At 35.9% G+C, this 24,820-nt stretch overlaps 2 protein-coding genes across 2 annotated transcripts in view; one reads left to right on the top strand and one right to left on the bottom strand.

Annotated features, from left to right (window-relative positions):
- LOC106877449 (uncharacterized) overlaps positions 1-5,203 on the top strand; it is a 6,427-nt gene extending 1,224 nt beyond the window's left edge. The window contains exon 2 of the mRNA XM_014926352.3: positions 4,714-5,203. Within this exon, the coding sequence (XP_014781838.1) occupies positions 4,714-5,080 (367 nt within the window). The 3' untranslated portion in view covers positions 5,081-5,203. The remainder of the gene's footprint in view (positions 1-4,713) is intronic.
- A 1,053-nt stretch (positions 5,204-6,256) lies between these two features.
- The window catches only part of LOC106877447 (iron-sulfur clusters transporter ABCB7, mitochondrial), a 28,803-nt gene continuing 10,239 nt past the window's right edge, over positions 6,257-24,820 (bottom strand). The window contains exons 4-14 of the mRNA XM_089366021.1: positions 23,487-23,616; positions 21,740-21,926; positions 19,555-19,636; positions 18,475-18,563; positions 17,375-17,462; positions 15,956-16,130; positions 14,401-14,558; positions 12,937-13,100; positions 10,190-10,319; positions 9,460-9,634; positions 6,257-7,903 (exon numbers count right to left, since the gene is read on the bottom strand). Of these exons, the coding sequence (XP_089222147.1) occupies positions 7,782-7,903; positions 9,460-9,634; positions 10,190-10,319; positions 12,937-13,100; positions 14,401-14,558; positions 15,956-16,130; positions 17,375-17,462; positions 18,475-18,563; positions 19,555-19,636; positions 21,740-21,926; positions 23,487-23,616 (1,500 nt within the window). The 3' untranslated portion in view covers positions 6,257-7,781. The remainder of the gene's footprint in view (positions 7,904-9,459; positions 9,635-10,189; positions 10,320-12,936; positions 13,101-14,400; positions 14,559-15,955; positions 16,131-17,374; positions 17,463-18,474; positions 18,564-19,554; positions 19,637-21,739; positions 21,927-23,486; positions 23,617-24,820) is intronic.

A 24,820-nucleotide genomic window follows, 5' to 3' on the forward strand; every position in this document is an offset into this window, starting at 1 on the left:
ATATATATATATATATATATACATATATATATACATATATATATATCAGTTTGAGTGTGTGTTTGTGTGTGTGTAATCATCACAAACTTTTTCTGTTTGTGAGTAATTTTTAATAACTTTAATGACAATCTATCTTGCATTCCTTTCCTAACCATTCCATCCAGCTGTATATCAAAAACTACTTAGTTCAATGTATGCTTCCTCTTTTCAAAACAGTATGGTGAGATATTAGGGAAATTTGGCTGCTCTTTCTAGCAGGTACACTAATCACACAATAAAAACAGTATCATATTAAACTGAGTTTAAGCATTGATGGAAATGGAAGAATATGCAGGGATTTTATTATATATAAGATAAATTCATGATAAGGATTCCTTAAGAATCAAGGTACATCAACATGTAAGATGCTAGAAAATGGCAAGGTACAAACACAAAGCTCACAGTGAAATAAAATACTGTAGACTTCAAGTGCCAGCAAGATACCATAGATATGCAAGTACCAAATCCAATTTGTAACCACTGATCTGACTCTTTGGTATGGTGTAGGTATAAAGTAGTTAACATGAATGGCATTTATAATTTATGACAACTGTTTTGGAAGAATTTTATTTTATGTAGTTGTAAAAGATTACATCATAATATGCAATCCACCATCATTAGATAAAATTTTAAACAGTTGACCTGGACATAGCCAACATTTCTTGGGTTAGTGAGATATAATATAATATACACAAGGGCTATGAGCAAATTTAACAATAAAAATTAAAAATGAACCACTACAAAAAGAAGCTGCTAATTTCTGGGCAACACCTTTGCTATTTGCTATTACCTTTAAATGGCTTGATTCTTTAACATTCAAATTAATCTGTCAAATGTAAAGCTTGTTTATTCATTTTGTTTTGAATTTGAGATTTCAATGATGTTATTGTCCATTTTTAGAATGACAAATTAGGGTAGATGTGAGAGGCTAGACTTGGCCAGTTTGAACTGAAAACAAGAGGTATATTTGGGCTGGATATGGTTGGTCTAAATGCTAAATGGTTAATACACCATTATGTTTCTGTTTTAACTGAGCCCAAACTGCACACCCATCTGGTTAGTGTGGAAGTCAGAGTATGTTGCCTGCAGATGTAGTGTAGTGAATCTGGAATGTTATGTGAGGTAGAATTAACTACCATGAGATGTAACAGGAATTAGTATGTGTGTGTGAGAGAGAGCCTATTCATATGAAAACTTGGAATTCTACTGTTGTGTGTAATCAGTGTCTGGAACCAATTATTATTTCTTCATTTTTTCCTCAAAAAGGCTTTCAAAACATCCTTCCCTAACATTGATACACAGAACCTAACTACCTAACTACAAAGCTTATGTTTCCCTTTATTTAACAATAAGATGGAAAGTAACTAATAATAAACTGAATGTAGAAGTTGGTTACATACAAAGGTTAGTTATCTGTTCATTGCATTGTTGTGGCTGACAGCTGTCAAATTTTGTCTAAACCCTACAATCTTGAAGGAATGTAACTAACTATTAGAATTTTTTGACAGACATCTTCACATGACAATTCAAAATGTGTGAGGGCGCTTGTGTACATGTGTGTTTGTGTGTGTCTGTGTGCATCTCAGTGGGTGCCTTTTTAATATTTTTTTGTTTTCTAAATTTTAGGGGCAACAGAAATGGGCTATTATGAAATTTGTGCTTTATCTAAGAGAAGTAGTTGACGTAAGAGTGAAATAGCTTCAATTGGGAACTGAGACTACAGTACCTACTTAATTTGAAAGGAATTTCTGTTCGCTAACAACAGTTATGTCTCCTCCAGGCAATAAATAGACCCTGCAACAATAATGACTGCAGTAGTAGCTGTAGCAACTGAATGTTTAGTATTTCCTTGGCAATGTCTAAAATAATACTTTTTATGAACCTTGACAAGGCTATTTATTTATAGAACAGATGGCGTTAAGCTTTTGTTTTCATAGATAATCCAAGATAAACCAAGATTAAACAATCATATTTTAAGCTGAGTCAGCAATTTGGTACAATATTAATTTAAAAAAACATGGATTAACAAGCAGCATATAATTTGTTGAATACCAAACAATAAATCTATCTAGGAGCTAATTATAGTTAGCTTTCACTCTTATGAAGATTCAACATATATATAGATTTGTGGTAGTACATCCACCCTCAACCTAAACATTGGAGAACTGCACCAAAAACAAAAGTAAGAAAAAAAAGGTCTCTAGCCTGACTATGTACTACTTGAATTCTCTTCAAATTTGACTACAACAGTTTCAGCACCTTAGAATGAACTGAATATATTACTCCATTACTCCATCACCTAAACTCATCTATTTCCCTTTAGTGACATTCTACTCAGAGTTTTCTGTATTGTCTTCCTCATATCACTATCCTGACATAAGGCAGACATCATCCCTAGATATTTTCTGATTAGTAAGCTCATTAGTAAAACTCAAACAACATTGCTATGACATCTTTGATCAATTGCTACCAAAGGTGCTTGACTCCACATTTTTACCAAGCATTTTATCATCTATTCACATTATACATCACAAAAACATCACTGAATACCATTAAGGCCCAGTCGCATTCTTAATTCCCATACAACCAGGCATCTTCCTAAATAGTGTTACACTCAACAGAACATACTCAATTCTGTTTTTCTCATATTTCAAACAGATACTGCCAAGTATACTTTGCTTAAAGGAAAATTTCCAGAAATTTAAATTGGAATTCTTCACTCACAGTTTTAAATGAATATTGCTCCACTAACACACACACACACACACACACACAGTATGCTTACATATAATTAAATATGATTATCAATCTAGTTATACCTTTTTCTGAGACATACACACACACTAACTCATATATCCAGTTGTTTATAAAAATACACCCATATCTAAATATCTACAGCACTGCATATCAAATGTAAGGTATAGTGTACAGTCCTCAGTTAGGTGAAAAGATTGTTTAACTGAGAAGATGGGTATGTCCTTGTCTTTTGCCATAGGAAAGTTTGATCAGGGCTATAGAACAACCCTAATCCTAACAACAACTTAACTGCAACTCCTCCACCCCACACCACATTGACAACTTTACCAGCTTACTTCTGTTGTAATAACAAAAGCCATAAACCCCTATGCAGTCATGGTTTGATAAATTCTATCCTTTTAGCTCCAATGCAATGATGTCAGGCTGAAAGAGTACATCTCTCTCCTCCCATGAAATGAAATAAAACACAAAGGCAAAAGTATTTTAAGTGGAATAAACTAAATGAAACATTAAATACACATTAGAATAATAGATAGAATTAGTCACAATTGTTTTAACTGAATGCATATTTGATTTACCAACTTACATAAATAGGTATCCATTGTAAACAGTATTTTAGAAGTATTGTTAACTAGAAAATTATATCAAAAGATATTTTATAATGGTCATTTGATACAATAAAATAGATAAAAGGCATTTTTATTCCAAGTATTAACCATTTACTAAAACTATTTGTAAAATTAAAACTGTGATAAATTAGGTTAATTCCATTATAATGCTTTATGAATACCAATGCTGTTTGGAGGCAAGAATAAATAATAGCAGAGCAGTAAAAATTTGAAGAGTTAGTAAAAAGAAGATTTGAGAAGAAGTAGAAAGAAAACTGAGTCTCTCAATGAGACAATAAAGGATCAGATAATGTTCAGATATATTCTAATTATAAATTCATTGGAAAATAGACATTAATATGATACTAATGAGTGTGATAGTAGCAATAATGGTGGTCAGTGTAATGAGATTATCAATGTGTAAGGTGAACATGTGATATATAGGTACTATATGGGACTGGATATTTTACAAGGCCGTCGTTGCCAGTGCCGCTGTACTGGCTTCCGTGCAGGTGGCACGTAAAAAACACCTTTTTGAGCGTGGCCGTTGCCAGTACCGCGTGACTGGCCCTCGTGCCGGTGGCACGTAAAAGCACCCACTACACTCTCAGAGTGGTTGGCGTTAGGAAGGGCATCCAGCTGTAGAAAGTCTGCCAAATCGGATTGGAGCCTGGTGTAGCCATCTGGTTTCACCAATCCTCGGTCAAATCGTCCAACCCATGCTAGCATGGAAAGCGGACGTTAAATGATGAGGATGATGATGATGATAGTCACATACCTCATGCATCTGAATTCAATTTCCAAAAGGTTAAATTCTGTTATACTAGTTTCTAAGTTAGGCACAAGACCAGCAATTTTGAGGGGAGAAGGCTAATTGATAACATCAACCCCAGTACTTGATTGTACTTTATTTTATTGACCCTGGAGGGATAAGTTGACCTTGGGTGGGATTAGGACTCAGAGTGCATAGTGCCAGAAAACATACAAGACATTTTACCAATGCTCTAATGATTCTGCCATCTCTTACAATGGAATTTATAATTCATCCTTTGAAAATCCACAAATAAAAATTAGTAATTCTACTGAAAGGGTGTAAACAGAATTTGAAATAAGACAAAGTGGTTATTTTAAGGCAGTAGTTACTGAAAAAGAAGTTCGCTAAGATGGCTTCTGATTCATACCTCTATTGTAACCGTAATTCCACAGAACATACTATATGTCGCTTCTAAACATGTCATAAAACCTAAATTCCTAGAAGTTTCTTAATGTATAAAATATGTTGTATTTTCTTTAATTTTTGCTTTTTCAGATTCAGTGAATCAGCTACCATACCAGATCCTTTCATAAATACCATTCCAGACACCTTACAGGAGTCCAGCAGTCCTCAAGACATAGTGACGCAACCAACATCTACAGCTCTGGTCCCAGTAAATGTTGATAAAAGATGGCAATTTGATGGTGGAAGGGTGAAGTCAAATTTTGGGCATGTTTCCTTCTCGAAAGGGAATATGTCAAAAGAAGACAGGAAAAGGTTGATGGACATGAAAGAGGAGAGGCATAAGATCAAATTAGAAATTCTCAAATTGGAGAGAGAAATGATTAAGAATAAAATGCGGAGTGATGATGACACAAGAATCAAATTGATAACTGAAGAAGTTACTTTATCAAAAAAGTGAAGATCATTGGTTGATGCTGCTACATTCCAGACTGAATGGCTTTTTTTCTTTCTTATTTTTTTTCAAATTTTTGTATAACTGGTTTTTTTTTTATATTTTGATAAATAAATAAAATGAAGTATTTGGATTTTTTTGATTTATACATTCTCATAAAAACAAAAATGAATAAAATGAAATAAAACAAAGATCAGGGATTTTGTGTCCTTGTGGAGGTTGATGAACATTGTAGGACGAAAAAGTGCCTGGTGCTGAAGATGAAAGATTCATGCAGTAAAATGATCAAGAAAAACATGGAGAAAGGAGCTGAGCTTATGTTATTAAGTTGTTGGGCTTTACAGATGAATGGCAATATGCTATGCTTGAAACCCATCAAATTTATAACAGCAGAGCATACAACAATAGTAGTAGTAGTAGTAGTGGTGGTGGTGGTGGTGGTGGTGGAAGTAGTAGTAGTAGTAGTGGTGGTGGTAGTAGTAGTAGTAGTAGTGGTGGTGGTGGTGGTAGTGGTGGTGGTAGTAGTAGTAGTAGTAGTAGTAGTAGTAGTAGTAGTAGTGGTGGTGGTGGTGGTGGTGGTGGTGGTAGTAGTAGTAGTAGTCGTCGTAGTCTTCCTATAAGAGAGCACAGGGGATCGGGCTGATAGGGTTTTTGACACGAAACCGGTTAGAGTCAACTATAAAACTTATAGTCGCACATATTGGAAAATATAATCCTAGATGTACTATGCCAGAAATAAATGACAGGATGACCATGGCTAGAACACCTTTGATCAAAGGTTGGCTAGATCAGTGGAAACCTGGGGGTAAACACCAACAAACCAACCAACCAACCAACTAACCATGAGTGAGATAACCTATTTCAAGTTACCAGCACAAAAGTATGATTTTCATATAACTTGGATAATAACACTACTATTGGTAATGTCTATTACCTATGTAGTATGGGAATCTTTAAAAGTTAACAAATTATATGTCAGTTATACAGTGTTCTTGTTGCTTACATCAGTAAACTGTGTAATCAATGATTCTGTATATAGAACAAAAAAGGCCAGAAAAGACTAAATGCCTTTAGCAATGATGCAGCTTACTACAGGTGATAAGTAGGATATAAGCAATTGACTTTTAATCTGTGAGGCCAGCACTGATAACATCAGCATTATAATAATAATAATAATTATTATTTTTTTCTTCTTTCTTCAAATTTTCTTCCATTTCTCACCGAGTGTTTTCTGTACACATAGGGCAGAGAAGCTCATTGTATGCATTCCCAGTTTACACACGCAAATTCACAGGTAAAATATGTATGTAAAAAAATTAATAAATAAATAAATTCATGAATGGATGTCGTTTTCACAGCGATAATGCTCTTTTCAGTACACGAGTCATTCCAGTTAACACGATTTTTTGCACTTCCTGTAGGGATGGTGAGCCTGGTATCATTTTCAAATAGGTTTCAGTACTTTTTTTTTTTTCATTCCTAGGGATCCTACAATCACTGGTATGGTAGTCACCTTGAGATACCACATTTTTTCATTTTCTATTAGCAAATCTTTATATTTACTGCTCTTGTCAAATTCTTCCGCCGCTATATTGTGATCGCAAGGAATACTCATGTCAATTAATAAACACACCTTTTTTGTCTGATCTTTTATAATGATATCCGGTTTATTAGCTTTTATAGTTTTGTCAGTATATACGGGGAAGTCCCAGAGAATCGACACATTTTCTCCCTCAGTCACAGCTTCAGAATGGTGTTTATATCATTTGTCAGCAGTTTTGATTTTATAATGCCAACATATTGTCCAGTGTAAATACTGGCTGACGCTGTCATGTCTTGCTTTATATTCTACAGGTGCTAAGACTTCTACACCCTGAGATGTATGTATGTCTGTGAGTGTGGGTGTATGTGTGTGTGTGTGCATGCACATGTATGTATATGTAAACCAACAGGTCTACATACAGATGGGTAGGTACATAGGGTATATGAACAGACAACCACATACGCAAATAGAGACTGAAACACATGACCGCATATACACACACACTTGTCCACACATATGAAGATGTGCACCCATACATACAAACATGGTACATAGCAGCAAAACACACACACACACTCAGACGTGCACACACAAGGAGACAGAGGTACATACATACATATACACACATGCACACACATACATAAAAAAAACACACAAACACAGGAATATGCAGAATACATACATACATGCAAACACACACATACATACATATATACATACACACACATACATACATATATATATGCACACACACACACACAGACATACATACATACACAAAAACAAACAAAAGCAAAAACAGAACGCAGCGTAAATAACGGACAGAGTCAAGACTATTGAAAAGGTTGCAAGACGCAAGGAAAATTTTAGGAAAATAAAAATAAGTAATAAGTGGAAATTTTAACAGTGAGTGTGTTAAATTTTAAGGCACAATAAGAAAATGACTCTCCCCAGACACAACAGAATATGCTTCAACACACGAAATCACATAAAAAATCTTGCAAACTAAATCCAAAAACTTCTCTTGCAGTTATCTGATTATAAAAATAGCATCAGTAGTGTTTCTCCCTGGAACAAAGCCAAACTACATTTCATTTAGTCTAATTCTGTTCTTAATTAATTGGGCTATAACCCTATATCTTACACTAATCTTGTAATAATGTATTAAACAATGTATCTTACCTGCTCTGTAATGCTATCTAGTGACGATGTTGCCTCATCATAAGCAATTATGATAGGGTCTTTCAAAATTGTCCGAGCAATAGCAACACGTTGTTTCTCTCCTCCTATAAATATAAATTATGAAGATTAGTAAATGAAGATCACAACAGATTTTTTTTAATATTTCACTCCATGAACTTTTATTTATTTATTTCAGAAATGGACAGGACACAAATCTGAACACATTTCAGTTTTATTAGAATTCCACAGTACAGCATATACTTCACCATAGTTGCCAAATCTGATTGTGTCTCTTTTCTGACACCTGTGTGCATATAGTTTTGTACATTTATTTATCATTACTTTTTGTACATTTACTTATGACTACATTTTCTTATCCCTACTTCAACAAATGTGGTGAAGTCTTTGCTTTACTGAAAAGATATAAGACCAAAACATGCCCTTAGTTGCAACCCATACATGCCAAAAGAATCAAAATATAAGACTAGTATTTTCTTCCTTCACTGCATAAGTATTTCTAATTAATTCTTTAATGCTTTCCATATTAAATATGTTAACATGAACATAACAATTGTTAATATATTAAATATCAAAAACATAATTAATTCTATATAAGAAATTATTCCTCTCCATCAACTGTTTTAGCCCAAATAAAGTAACAATTGGATATTAACAATTACAAACTAGTTTACCAAACAACTCAAATGACATAGTATTTAGTCCATATTTAATTACATTACTTGTAATGCAGTAGTCAGGAGCATACAAAATACTGAACAGTAAAGTGTTACTAGTTCCTATTCTAAGCTGGCAGCTTAACTGGAATGGGCTGAGTGTTCTTTATTGCTTAAAACCAATAATGCATTGCATATGGTGAAGTCTGAACCGATGAACTCTAAGTCAGTAAATGTAATTTACCAATTCAATCACTGATAAATGTCAACCATGTTTTTACCAAAAATAGTTTAACCATTTATCATTAAGATTACTCTGTCAAATGTAATGTATATTTATTCACATTTAAAAAAAAATTAATCATGTGTCATCTTGTAGCTTCATGATTTCGATGATGTCACTGCTTATCTTTAGGATTACACTGTAGGATGGGTGTGAGAGGCTACATGTGGTAGAATACTTGGGCTGCTTATGGCCAGTTTCTTTTATCTTATATCTTTTACTTGTTTCATTTATTAGACTGTGGCCATGCTGGGGCACTGCCCTGAAGAATTTTAGTAGAATGAATCAACCCCAGAATATTTTTTTTGAGCCTGGTACTTATTCTATCGGCCTTCTTTTGCTGAACAGCTAAGTTACAGGAATGTAAACACATCAACACCAGTTGTCAAGCAGTGGTGGGAGACAAACCCAAAGACACACATTTGAACTCAGAATGTAGCGGCAGATGAAATACCGTTAAGCATTTCGCCCGGCATGCTAACGTTTCTGCCAGCTCGCCGCCTTTTTCAGTTTCTGTCTACCAAATCTACTGAAAAACACTTTGGTCAGTCCAAGGCTATAGTAGAAGAAAGACACTTGCTCAAGACACAGCAGGAATGAACCCAAAAACATGTGGTTGGGAAACAAACTTCTTACTACACAGCCATGTCTGCATCTATAAATTCTAAAGAGTTAAAAGGTGCAGCAAAAAACTATTCCATACCTGAAAGCTTCAAGCCTCTCTCTCCAACCTGTGTTTCATATTTCTGAGGAAACATATCTTCAATGGTTTGATGTAATTCAACCATGCGAGATGCTTCAAAGACTTCTTCTTTTGTGGCATCCAATTTACCATACTGGATATTTTGGTATATGGTGTCATGGAACAACACACAATCCTGCAAAGGAAAACATACTTGTCAGTATTATTATTATATCAACAACACCACTACTATTGTCATCGTCATCAACCTCATCTCTTATGACATCTAATACTGACTACATCAACTATGGCAAATGCCCCCCCCCCTCCATTCCTCACTTTTATTCACCTTGTAGTACCAAGTGGTCTGAAATGTAACATTAGTGATGGCTAGAAGGCTTCTAGTTACAAGATTGCTTCATCTTCATTATTATTGCTACCAGCACTGTCACCATACCACCATCATCATCACTACCATGGCTATCATCCTCCTCCTCCTCCTCATCATCATCGCCATCAGTGTCACTACTATTACTACTAAAACTCTCACCACCAACACTACAATTACTACCATTCTCACTACTACAACTATCAGCACCACAACCACCACTACTACTGTCGTGACTACTAACAACCTCAGCCATCATCATTACCGCTACAAATTCAACCAATTTCTTCTTCTTTGCTGCCACCACCACCACCACAATCACTATCACAAAAATAACCACTAACAAGCAGTTCATATACTTACCTGTGGAACAACACCGATAGCTTTTCTCAAACTGTCCAACGTGATGGTCTTTATGTCTTGACTGTTTATAGAGATGGAACCTTTCTGGGGGTCAAAGAAACGGTACAACAGCCGGACAATCGTAGACTTTCTAGACAAAATAAAAAAACAAATGTTCATGTTTATTTTCCATTAATTACCAATGTATATTAAACAAATACAGAAATTATCAAATACCCACAGGTAACATTTAATGTTTTTTACTTTCATACACAGGATTTTGAGTACCTGTTTATAGGATTTTCATTATTCACTTACACCCCATAATGACTTTGGGAAATATCTGAACATTACAATTTCATAATTTTTTTATTCTACTCTTTAATGTATTTTAACCCTTTAGTACTTAAACTGGCCACAAATATTCAACCTGTTTTATGTTCAAACTGATCAGATCCAGCCTCTTACACTTACCATACAATGTCATTCTAAAAATAAACAATCACATCAAAATCTCAATCTTGTTATTTTTTTTTTATCACTTAACTTTTTAACAGCTTCAGATTTCTGTATACAACTTTTTTAACCATTCATGTTACTGTTATATCTGAAGTATGCCACAAGATAAACCATTTTTCAAATTACATCAGAGCTATCTGTACTGGGGTCAATTACATCAACCCCAGTACTCATCTGGTACCTGTTTTATCGACCTCGAAAGAAATGAAAGGTAAAGTTGACCTCGGCAGAATTTGAACTCAGAATGTAAAGATGGACAAAATGCAGCTAAGCATTTTGCCTGGTGTGCTAACAATCCTGCCAGCTCACCACAATAATAATAATAACAACAACAACAACAATGATAATAATAAAAGGGTAGTGAATTGGCAGAATCATTAGAGTTTCAGACAAAATGCTTTGCAGCAGTTAATAACAGAGCTTTACATTTTGAGTTCAAATCCAGCTGAGGTTGATTTTTTCTTCCATCCTTCCAGCATTGATAAGGCAATGTATCATTCAAGTACTAGGTTCAATATAATTCACTATTTCTAACCAACAAATTTCTGGCCTCACAATTAGGTGAGAAATCATTATTAATACCATTATCAGCAGAAATGGCATACTGCTAGATTAAAAATCTTATAGTATCTACTTTCTTTCAGCTACATTTCATGTTCAAATCCTATTAGAGTTGATTTTGCTATTCAGCCTTCCATGGTTAATGGAATAAGGGCTAAGCATGTACAGGGATTGATTAAATCAACTCTCACCACATTTTTTTTCACAAATTTCAACCCTTGGGCAAATATTAGAAATAAGCATCATTATTATGATAATTACTGCCAAAGGTCAACCTTACCTTTCACCCCTTTTTTCAAAAACAATGAAATATGTAGCATTTATATGTTGGGGCCGATTCAATCGATCGCACATTTCTCCCTACACATTTCTGATCTTGTACCAATGTAAGAAACACTTATTCATCAATACCAGTGTTCCCACACCACCAGAAATGATAGTTATTATTATCATAAACTTTCAATGACTTTTTATTCAAGTTGAACCAAACTAAAACTGTTATTAACCCTTTAACATTCAAACCAGCTATATATTATATTCTACTTGCTTTATGTTGAAACTAGCCAGATCAAGCCTCTTACTTCTACCCTACAATGTTATTCTAAAAGTAAACAACCACATCATCAAAATCCTGAAGCTATGAGATAATACATGATTGTTTCAAAGCAATGTGACTTAGCAAGTATTACATTTAACTGAATAAGTAATCTGAATGCTAAAGGGTTAAACTGAAGAGAATGGCTATAGCAAAGATTTGAACTCTTGATTATACAGTTTAATAATTAAGATGAACCATATCAATTTCACCAGTCTTCGAAGACTTCCTAGGCATAGATTAGTAAAGAAGTACACTTCACAATCACATGGTCTCAGGTTCAATGGCGACAATACTTTTAACAAGTGTCTTCTATTATAGCCACAAGTTGACAATGCCTTATAAATGGAATTTGGTGGACAGAAATTTTCCAGAAGCCCAATGTGAGCATGCATGCATGCATGTGTGTGTCTTTTGCTGATATATGTCAGCAAAAGATGTAAACACTGGTGAGAACATTTCTCTGATGCTGCTGCAATTCTGTTGCACCACCTTTACAAATACATAACCTTACTTTTGACAGGAATGAAACCTGCTATCTGCGGTTTAAGAGGCCAGTGCCTTATCCATTGGGCCACAAAGGCAACTGCAGTATTACTAACTTATAATAATTTCTGATGTAGATAAGGTGGCAAGTTAGCAGAATCGTTAACAAGCAAGGCAAAATGCGTAGAAGCATTTTGTCTATTTTTATGCTCTGAGTTCAAATTCATTACTCTCAAACACAAATATCATGTGGTAATTGTTCTGTCCAAGTCGCATACATACTTCCTTGTCAATCTTGTCATTGTAACAACAATGAAGAAGTGACTGGGTTATTAGAGGCCTGCAAACAATGATGTTATCAAACACAAATATCATGTGGTAATTGTTCTGTCCAAGTTGCATACATACTCCCTTGTCAACCTCGTCATTGCAACAAAAAGGAAGAAGTGACTGGGTTAGCAGAGACCTGCAAACGATGATGTTATGTGATACATAAAACAAAGGTGAAAGGCATTGTCCATTCTCATCCTCTAACTATTTTGTAAAACATTAAAACAAACACCTCAGTCCTTGTATTTCAATATTGATGTATTATGAGAAAACTTACCCACTGCCACTACCACCAACGATAGCAATTTTCTTGCCAGCGGGTACAGTGAAAGTCAAATTGTTAAATATAGCACGTCCGGGGACATACTCAAAGTAGACATCTTGAAATGTTATGGATGAATTTTCCGAAGAAACATCAAGGGTAGGAGCTGTTTCTGCATTCTACAAAGAAATTAATTCCAAGAAGCATCACCATACTGTCACTACTACCATTATCAAAATAACAATCACCTATAACACTATCATCATCACCAACACTACCACTACTACTACTACCACTACCACCACCACCACTACTACTACTACCACCACCACCACTACTACTACTGCTACTTCTGCTGCTATTAGCACCACTACTACTAATCCATAAGCTATAACTTCACCAGCAACACCAACAACATCTATGTTATCATTAGTTCTTTTTATGTGTTGGTGCCACCTTACAAGCACTGTCCACTTTGTAAGGTGGTTGGTGTTAGGAAGGTCATCCAGCTGTAAAACCCATCCCAAAACAGACAGTGAAGCCTGGTGCAGTCTTCTGCCAAGCCAGCCCCTGTCAAACCATCCAATCCATGCCAGCATGGAAAACAAGTATTAAATGATGATGATGAACACCATCTACATCATTATCAACATTATTATCCTGTCTTCCGTCAGCCACTTAACTTATTTCATTCCACATGTATCATCTAAGCTCCTTCTCATATATTCACATCAACACATCGTCACGCCAACAAACCACATCATCAACACTGTCATCTCTATCAAAAGTGACAAACAGGCAGAACTATTAAAATATTGGATGAAACGACAGCTCAGCTTCTTGCATTCTGGCTTCAAATCCTGCCAAGATCAACTTCTATCCTTGTATTGGTAATAATTAAGTATCAGTCTAGGATAGTCTAGGACTTGTTGAATTCTCAAACAAGATGCTCTGTGGCATTTGTTCCAGCCCTTTGTGCTCTGAGTTCAAATAATACTTGAGTGGTATCACCTGGTCCTTAGGTGCCTATAGTGGCATCCACTCTGTTGCAAGCATTTGGGACAGGTCTCAAATTTGGAGATACCTTCTTTCCTCTTGTTAGTCTTGCAGGACCTGTAATTAGGGTGTCAGGAGTACTGCCTTACCCTCTTTACTAAGCAATTTCGAAAAATAAAACAAAATAGGAAAAGACATTGGTCAATATTTGTTTCTAACATCTAAGCTCCATCAGCCTCAATCCAGTTTTTCCAAGTTCATCCAATATCACACATTCAACAAACTATAACCACCAAAGAGAGAGAGAGAGAGAGAGAGAGAGTAGAGGATAGAGAAAGAAAGGAGTAGATGAGAGAGAGAGAAAGAATAGAGGATAGAGAACGAATGAGAAGAGTAGAGGACAGAGAAGGAAAAAAAGGAGTAGAGGATAGAGAAAGAGAGAGAGAGAGAAAAGTTTCATTCGGAAAATATGGAAATGTTTACCTTTACAGCAGATTCCAAATTAAGCAGGCTAAACATAGTTTGCATATCAATGAGAGCCTGCCGGATCTCTCTATAGACTGATCCCAGAAAGTTAAGTGGTAAGGATAGCTGGAAAAGCAATCCATTTACCATTACGATATCTCCGACAGTCATTGTGCCTAGAAAATGGGGAAATAATTGGTGCTTTTAGGAAAAGTGAATAAATGTATGTGTATATTTATCTATCCCTTTATCTAAATTATATATATATGTTGTCATCGTCATCATCATCATCGTTTAATGTCCTTTTTTTCCCATACTGGTATGTGTTGAGCAGTTTGACAAGAACAGATGAACCAGAAGCTTCTGCTAGATTCTGTTTCCTTTGGCATGGTTTCTACAGCTGGATGCCATTCCTAATGCCAACCACTTAACAGAGAGTACTAGGTGCTTTTTCTGTGGCACCAGCACTTTTAAGGTTGTCAAGCACCTACAAGATAAGATCCTTCAACTAAGTAGAACACAGACTGGAGGAATAAGAAACTATGACACACCATGACACACACACACACGAGCAAACCAATGTGGAAAAAAAATCACACTTGAATACCAAAGATTGAGAAAAATAAAATTTCATTGAAGCTGAAAAGACTTCATGACTGTTACTCAAAGTTTCATGAACCAATCATCAGACAATCGTGAGTATTCAGAACAATGCAGTACTTTATAAGTATTTATAAGTATTTATAAGTATTTATGGTTACTAACTCATAGAATAAACATTTAAAGCTAATCATCTTTAAATGTTTATTCTATGGGAAATTAATTTTCAAAATAACGGGATTCTGTTGGATAAAAGTGATTAACTATAAAGGCAAAATATATAAACACTGAGGTGGGTTGAATAAAAATTAAAAACTCAGTACTGTAAATCATGTATACTCATTGGCACAGATTTGGCTGTATGATGAGAAGCTTGCTTCCCAACTATATGGTTTCAGGTTCCAGTCCCACTATGTGGCACCTTGGGCAAGTGTCTTTTATTATAGCTCCAGGCTGACCAAAGCCTTGTAAGTGAATTTGGTAGATGGAAACTGAAAGAAGCTCTGCGTGTGTGTGTGTGTGTGTGTCTCTCTCTCTCTAATGACTGAAACAAGTAAAAGATAAAAGATAGAAATAAGAATAAAAATTAAGAGTAAAATAAGGGCAAATGAGTATCACAGAAAAAATCTGGCATATAGATGTTTATATCTTTTGATGTTGTATATTGCCCAATAAATCAATAAAACCAATAAATCAGAGCTTTTGTAGAAAAATCCCTTATGATATTTGTTTCTCCCCAGTTAGAGACAACCCTCTGTCACTTTCATCGCAAAAATGTATTGAACTTGTGACTAGTCATTGGTAAACTATTGTTCACAAAATGCAACAATATGAAATAGATAAGTAATGGCAATAGTTCAAGTTTGTAAAGACAGTGGAATCAGACAAGGAAATAGTAGTAGGGAAAGTCAGTAACAATAAATTTGTTAAGGGATCTGTGAATGTTCATCTTGTGTAAGTTAAAGAATCTTACCATTCAAAACATTTTTGCTAGCCAAGTACATAATGGCTGTCAAGCCTACACTGAAGATGGCATTTTGTCCCCAGTTCAGAGCAGCCAAACTCGTTGTTGTTTTCAAGGAGGCCTTTTCATAGTTGCCCAACAGAATATCATACTTCTTAGCTTCGTACCACTCATTGTTGAAATACTGCAATAAAGAAATGGTATTTAAAAAGTTGTAACATGCATACAAATAAATAAATGCATAACACTGATAGACAGATACACATGCACAACTATTAAATCACTATATGCCCTCTAATTTTACTGTGATACACCATAAAATTGGCAAATTATAATAAGCACCTTTCATATCACTTTAGATTCCTTGTTTCACTACCTATACTGCAATGCAGGATCACATGAAAAAAACATGCTTAATAATATTTCTCTCTCTCTCTCTCTCTCTCTCTCACCTTACACTGAGTCATTTACATTAATTAACATACATTATAGACACAGCCCTCATACATTCCATTCAGTAAGTGGATCCTTAACCCTTTAGCATTCAGATTACCCTATCAATGTAATGCTTATTTATTCAGAATTGCTTTGAATTAATCTTGCATTATCTCAGAGCTTCAAGATTTCAATGATGTGGTTGTTTATTTCAAGAATGACATTTTAGGGTAGGTGTGAGAAACCAGTTATGGCCAGTTTGAACACAAAACAGGTAGAATATTTAGGCCAGATATGGCCAGTTTAAATAATAAAGGTTAATTTTCACTTCAATACAGTTTCATACATCTGACATGTTATAGTCACTCCAGTCAACGTAAATTCTCAGCTATTTTTTTCCCCTCTAACCCATTACTATAGCAGATTAAACTTCTGAGACATACATCATAAAGTGTTAGTCATCTACTCTCTTTGTGACTTATCGACAAGGGGTTCTTTACTTAGTCACTTGATTTGCATGAAATAACAGTCAAATATCTCTCAAAGTCTAACAGTCTCAAAAGGGAACACATTTGACATGGAACCTTAGATACACTATATATAAAAATAATATGAGAGAGTAAGGCTATTTCTCTAACTTATGAAATCACACCATATGAAAACACATACATCATACAAGCCAATGAGAGAGCTTTTCTGTGATCATTCAACCAGACACAAAAAAAAAACAGTCAAATTTCTTTCAGATCACATGCTGATGCTTTGTAAAAGCAAAGGACATTTTAGCTAATGTATTCCTAGACACCCATAAAAAGACAGGATGGGCCTAGCAAGAATGCCTTTGTTCATTTGACTGTTTTATCACAACTGGCCTTAAGCTAAACTACATAGCAAAGTGACTATCACATAGCATCACATCTCTGATATAGTTAAAATATTGTTTTTTCAGTCATTGCAGGCTCCAAATCACTCCATTGAGAAATGTTTTCTTACCTTGACAGTTTCATAATTAATCAAAGAATCAATAGCTTTTGTACCAGCTTCTTGATCAGCTTTGTTCATTAAAACCCGGAATTTTGTTCTGTAAATAACAGAGAAACAAATCATAAAACCATTATGAGAATACATAAACATTTACTTTAGAAACAATCAGTAAAATTATTTATTTTATATACTAAATTATATTTTACAAGCTGTAATAATGTGTAATGTGAAAAGCATTTAAACTCAAAGCCAAAAGAAAGTTTGCTTTTAAAATTTAATAAAATGCTCCTTCTAATGCTTAAATGTCAAAGTGTGCATAAAAATACTATAAAATATGCTGGTACCATGTAAAAGTGCTCATGCCGCATTAAAAGCACCCAGCATACAATGTAAAGTGGTTGGCGTTAGAAAGGGCATCGAGATGTAGAAATCCAATCATATTAGACTAGAACCTGGTGCAGAAATCCAATCATATTAGACTAGAATTATATGAACAGATTTTACATCTGAACAAAACAAATTTTCTCCAGTAAGCCAACATTGAATCTGTCTTTTTTACTGAAAAAATAAGTCTAGTCAACATCTTAACAATCATCTTAATTGTGAGAAACAACATATATTAGGCATGGTGGTGTGATAAGAAGCTTGGTCTCTAACCACATGGTTCTGGGTTCAGTCCCACTGTGTGACAACTTGGGCAAGTGTCTTCTACTATAGGCTCAGGCCAACCAAAGAGAGCCTTGTGAGTGGATTTGGTAGACAGAAACCGAAAGAAGCCCATCGAATATATGTGTGTGTATGTGTGTGTGTGTGTGTGCGTGTGTTTGTCCCTGACCAATGCTTGACAACCAGTGTTGGTGTTTTTATGTTCCTGTACCTTAGTGGTTTCGCAAAAAAGAGACTGACAGAATAAGTACCAGGCTTAACAAAAAATAAATAAATACTAGAGTCGATTTATTTGACAAAAAGTTCTTCAAGACAGTACTCCAGCATGGCTGTAGTCTTATGACTGAATCAAGTAAAAGATATCAGGTGTGAAATCACCAAATGACAAAGTCATTTAGAAGTAACACTAAACAGAAGATGGAGAGATTGATAGTGAAACTTACCTCCATTGGGTTATCAGAAATGTAAAAACTGCATATGAGCCAATACAACCCAAGGTGACTAAAGTGAACTGTCCCCCACATTTGTAATTCTGTAAAAACGAAGAAAAAAACATGTTCAATATTTACATTGAATTTTGGTTTCAAATTTTGCCACAAGGCCAGCAATTTGGGTGGGGTGGGGGTAAGTCAATTACATCAGCCCTAATGCTTAACTGGTACTTATATTATCAACCCTGAAAGGATGAAAAGCAAAGTAGTACCAGGTTGAATTTGAACTCAGAATATAAAGACAGACAATGTTGATAAGCATTTTGCCCAGCATGCAAATGATTCTGCCAGCTCACTGCCTTATTTACATTCACTATTGCTATCTTTAATTAGTTAATACATCAGGTGTTGCTGTTACAAGCCAATAAGGGAGCCTCTCGGTTGTTACTTGGTTTGCTAGAAATAGCAGTCAAATCTCCCTCAACTTACATACCATTCAGTAGAATTTTATCCAGAAACATATGTTTGTGAAGCACACCCCTTAACTGCTTCCCAACCACATGGTTCCAGGTTCAGTATGACTGCGTGACACCTTGGGCAAGTGTCTTCTGCTAAAGCCTTGAGCCAACCAAAGCCTTGCAAGTGGATTTGTTTGATGGAAACTGAAAGAAGCCCATTGTTTGTGTGTGTGTGTGTGTGTGTGAAAGTGTGTCTGCATTTGTCCACTTGCTACTGCTTGACAGCCAGTGTCGGAGTGTTTATGCCCCTGTAACATATGTGGTTTGGTAAAAAATCCAACAGAATAAGTACTAGGCTTTGAAAAAAAAAGGTACTGGAGTCGATTCATTTGACTAAAAATTCTCCAAGGGGTCCTCAGCATCGCCATAGTCTAACGACTGAAACAAGTAAAAGATAAAAGCTACATACACACACACAAAACAGGCTTCCACACAGTAGCTGTCAACCAAATTTCATTTCCAAAGAATTCTTCAATGCAAGGCTATTGCAGAAGAAACCTGACCAAAGTGTTGTCCAATGGAATTAAGGTTGTTAAAAACCAAACTTATGAAAACTTAAGAACATGCCACTTACCAAAATACTGCTGACTAAAGCAACTTCAAAGGTTGTGGGTACCACATTGAAGACTAAAGCAGTTAATGTGAAATTGATGCCTCTATAATAAAAAAAAGAAGAAAAAAACAAGAATAGAATTACAACAGCTGATGTTTCTGTGGGAAAAGACCCACCAGATTTCTGTGTTTTTTCTGTTTAAATCAATTTGTTTAAGTTAATATGGGTAGGATGGTTTTGTTAGATCAATTGTTTTTACGGTTCAATATGTGCACTGTTTTCTAAGGCAGTGTGCTGGTAGAATTGTTAGCATGCTGGGCTAAATGCTTAGAGGTATTTCATCCATCTTTACCCTCTGAGTTCAAATTCTGCCGAGGTCAACTTTGCCTTTTGTTCTTTTGGGGTGGATAAAATAAGTGCCAGTTGAATATTGGGTCAATGTCATTGACTATCCTCTTCCCCCAAATTTCAAGCCTTCTGCCTATAGTAGAAAGGATTATTATTATTATCATTGAGGTATTGAAGGCACATGGCTCAGTGGTTAGAGCGTCGAGCTTACAATCATGAGGTTGTAAGTGCGAATCTCGAACCGGTCTGTGTGTTGTGTTCTTGAGCAAGACACTTCATTTCACGTTGCTCCAGTTCACTCAGCTGTAGTAATGAGTTGCAACATCACAGGTGCCAAGCTGTATCGGCCTTTGCCTTTCTCTTGGTTAACACTGGTGGTGTGGAGAGGGGAGGCCGGTATGCATGGGCAACTACCGGTCTTCCATAAACAACCTTGTCTGGACTTGTGCCTGGGAGGGTAACTTTCTAGGTGCAATCTCTTAGGTGTTTTCGCTCAATAAACACACACAACGCCTGGTCTGGAAATCAAAACCACGATCCTCCGACTACGTGTCTGCTGCCCTAACCACTGGGCCATTGCACCTCCACTTTGTTAGTTCATTACATTGTTTTTACTATTGTCTGGTTATCTTATTTATTGTATGAACAAATTAAGATACAACAGGATGAGCATCCAACCTTACAAACCATACAAAAGCTGGCACTGGAGAACAATGCAGAACTTGGACCCAGTGGACCCTGACAAACTATCCAACCAATGCCAGCATGGAACATGGACATTAAATGATGACATCATTGCCACTTAAATGAGACTTGAATGGCAAACATTTAATTATTAAACAAAGTGAAGCATACGGATATAATAGTACTAAGTTAGTGGTATGCCTAATCCACCATTTTCCCAACTCCAGCCTTGGGCACCTTTTTGAATTCCATATTTCTAATACTCATGAACATGCTTACAAAATCAAAAAAACAATACAACACCCATGACCTTCAGAAACATTTTTTCACGTTCAGAATTGCTGAAGCATGGAATAAAATTCCTACATCAGTTGTTAGCAGTCGGGTCACTACATCCTTCAAAATTTTCGTGCTTCCTGAAATTCGCCAACATACACCTGATGATCCCCACTAAACGGCTTTTTTTTAAAGACTTATTCACTGTTCACCTCCTGTGCATATTTTATGTACTGTTCATGCAATTTTTGGAAACATTTTCTGATGAGATGTGGTGCACCTGAGCACTGTATACAATAAATTCATTATATTATATATATATATAGCAGTGGCAATAAAAGGAAAAGGGGTGGCTAGCTCAACAGAATAGCAGACAACCACCCAAAGGAGTAGTGATTCATGTCTAGTCTCTTGTACTCAAATTGTGTCTGTAACTAAAACACTCATATCTCCCATTCCACTTATACATTAACTATTTACCAGAAGCAACAACTTGCTTTAAACAATGAAAACACTGCAAAATAAACAAGTGTTTTGTATGTCAACAGTGTTGAATTCAAGGCCATCTGTTGGCATGGAGAAGATAATGGGGAACAACTCCAGCGTGTATTCCCCCATCCCCACCATAAGACTATGACCAAAATGGATTTATGGGACTAACTTACAGCACTCTCACTCCTCTTTTGCTGACTGGGGTTATTCTGTAATCAAACCCATGGAGTTTACAAGAGGTAAACCTTAATCTATATCAGGGCTAATTGGAGTTAAACAATAATCTGTCTAACCATAATTTATAGGATATATTATGTCTTAATTTACTTGAATTAAGCTGAAGATGTACAACTAAATACATTCATGAAGAAAATTATTTCTTAAGGAAAAGAAAGCTACCACTTACCTGGTTCCTCTGTCGATGGCTTTAGATAAGGCACCAGTCTGGCGACTGAGATGGAAGTTCAGATCCAAATTGTGTAAATGAAGAAATACATTGCGAGCAACTTCTCGTATGGAATTGTGTGATACTTTGGCAAAGACAGCGTTGCGGAGTTCATTAAAGCCACTGGCACCAGCCCGAGCTATACCATCTATGATGAAAGCAAGCAATTATAAAAGACTGAAAGTGAAACAAATCAATAAAAAACAGTTAATAGAAACAGCTGCCTAGCAGATAACGGGATGAAATAAATAAAATTATATAACTTATATATCATCAAAGGGACAAGTCGATTATATTGACCCCAATGTTTCGTTGGTACCTAATTCATCAACCCTGAAAGGATGAAAGGCAAAGTCGACCTTGGCAGAATTTGAACTCAGAACATAACGGCAGACGAAATAATGCTAAGCATTTCATTCGGCATGCTAACGATTCTGCCAGCTTGCCACCTTATATATGGGTAAAATAATGCCACAGAGTACCTTGAGAAAGTTCACCTCATAACAGAAGAAATACAGTAATCCTATAGTAAATCATCATCATTTAGCATCTGTTTTCCATGCTGGCATGGGTAGATGATTTGACTGGAACTGGTAAGCCAGAGAGTTACACCAGACTCCAGCCTGTTTTGGCTCGGTTTCTACGGCTGGATGCTCTTCCTGACACCAACCGCTCCACAGAGTGTACCTGGTGCCATTTACATGTCACTGGCACAGGCGCCTTTCATTTGTCACTGGCACAGGCCACGACTATGATTTCACTTAGCTTGATGTGTCTTTTCAAGCATAGCAAATTGTCAAAAATCTCAGGTCACTTGTTATCGCCTCCATGAGACTCAACACCAAAAGCAACACCAAGAAGGATTCATGGCTGTAGTCTCTTGCTTCAAGAAGTCTAGGAGACATGCATCAGTTCATTAAATTATATCTAGTACCTTCTTGCATTAAATTTTATTGACCCTGGCAGGATGAAAGGCAAAGCTGAATTATTTCTCTTAAATATATTAAACTTCATACCTGTGTGAAGAAAACCAACAAGAAATCACTCCAGTGTTTCCTCTCTAGAGACACTATAACATGATTCTATAAATAAGTTTACAAAGAAGGGAAACCAGAACATATGGACTTCAAGTCTCTCTTTCTGACAGGTCAGATTAATGGCGTCATCATCATCTTCATCATCATCATTTGACATCTGTTTTCCATACTGGCATGGACCGGATGGCTTGACAAAACTGGCAAGGCCAGGAGCCACACCAGGTTCTATAGTCTGTTTTGGTTTGGTTTCTACAGCTGGATGTCTTTTCTAATGCTAACTACTTTACAAAGTGTACTAGGTGCTTTTAAGTGGCACCAGCACCAGTGCTTTTTATATGGCAGCATCACAAATGCCTTTTATGTGGCACCAGCACCAGTGCATTTTACATGGCATCAGCACACACCGCCAACTAATACCATCACCATGACCAACATCACTGTAAAGAAGCTTATTACTACTACTAACACTACTATCACGAAGAAGAGCCCACCAACACCAAAGGAAAAATCCTACCACTACCACATAAAATAAGGAGCTATACTACCACTACACTGAAGTGTTCACAACCATTGCACGATACCATTCCATAGTACATTGAGAAAAATATAAAACTAAAATGAAAGTGAGATATTTGAAGCTGAAACATCAAGAAGACAACTGACATACTTACAGGCAATAATTAATGATGTGGACACAGTGATAATGGTTGAAGGGGCATCAATGAGGCTGAGATATTCCTCTGAGCCATTCAAATGGTCAATGATGTATTTGAAAAGAAACGGTACTTGGACCAACAATAGCTGCAGGAAGAAAGACAGAGGGAGGATTATAGACTGATATAGAGAGGACATAAAGTAACAGACATATATAATGATTTCAAGTTTTGGCACAGAGCCAGCATGTTCAGGGCAGTGGGTAAGTCGATTACATTGACCCCAATACTCAACTGGTACCTATTTTATCAACCCCATAAAGAACGAAAGACTAAGTCAACCTTGGTAAAATTTGAACTCAGGATGTTAAGATGGAGGAAATATTGCTAAGCATTTTGCCTAGCATGTTATCGGTTCTGTTAGCTTGCCACACTAAACAGACATATACAACAGCATCACAAATATTTGAAAATCTTGTAAACATCATGAATTAATTAAATAAAAAATTCATGCATTTATGTATTAATGAGACTTCCCTGCTTGCAATACATATCAGATACAGACCGTATTGAATAACCAGCTGGAGGAGGTAGCCTATTGGGGTTAAAAAAGCAGTAACACTGGTTCCTATGGAACAGCCATGTTTAAGTGATGATAAACATTATATATATATATATATATATACTCTTTTACTTGTTTCAGTCATTTGACTGAGGCCATGCTGGGGCACCGCCTTTTTAGTCGAGCAAATCGACTCCAGGACTTATTCTTTGTAAACCTAGTACTTATTCTATCGGTCTCTTTTTGCCGAACCGCTAAGTTATGGGGACATAAACACACCAGCCTCGGTTGTCAAGCGAAGTTGGGGGGACAAACACAGACACACAAACATATATATATATATATATATATATATATATATATATATATATATACATATACATATATACGACGGGCTTCTTTCAGTTTCCGTCTACCAAATCCACTCACAAGGCTTTGGTCGGCCCGAGGCTATAGTAGAAGACACTTGCCCAAGGTGCCACGCAGCGGGACTGAACCCGGAACCATGTGGTTGGTAAGCAAGCTACTTACCACACAACCACTCCCGTGCCTATTGTATATATACAATACACACTTAGAACATTATAATATTTTTTATGTTTCTGTTATATATATATATATATATATAACAGAAACATAAAAAATATTATAATGTTCTAAGTGTGTATTCAATCATGCATACAAATTTTAAATAGTGGTACTAATGATAGCAGTGTTTTGTTCATACAGTTTAACATAAAAATACTTTTAGTTGTGTATATGTGAGGATCTCTCAAGGCAAATACAGCAT

Source organism: Octopus bimaculoides, chromosome 18 (assembly GCF_046866305.1).
Source record: "Octopus bimaculoides isolate indiv1 chromosome 18, ASM4686630v1, whole genome shotgun sequence".
Classification (NCBI taxonomy): Eukaryota; Metazoa; Mollusca; class Cephalopoda; order Octopoda; family Octopodidae; genus Octopus; species Octopus bimaculoides.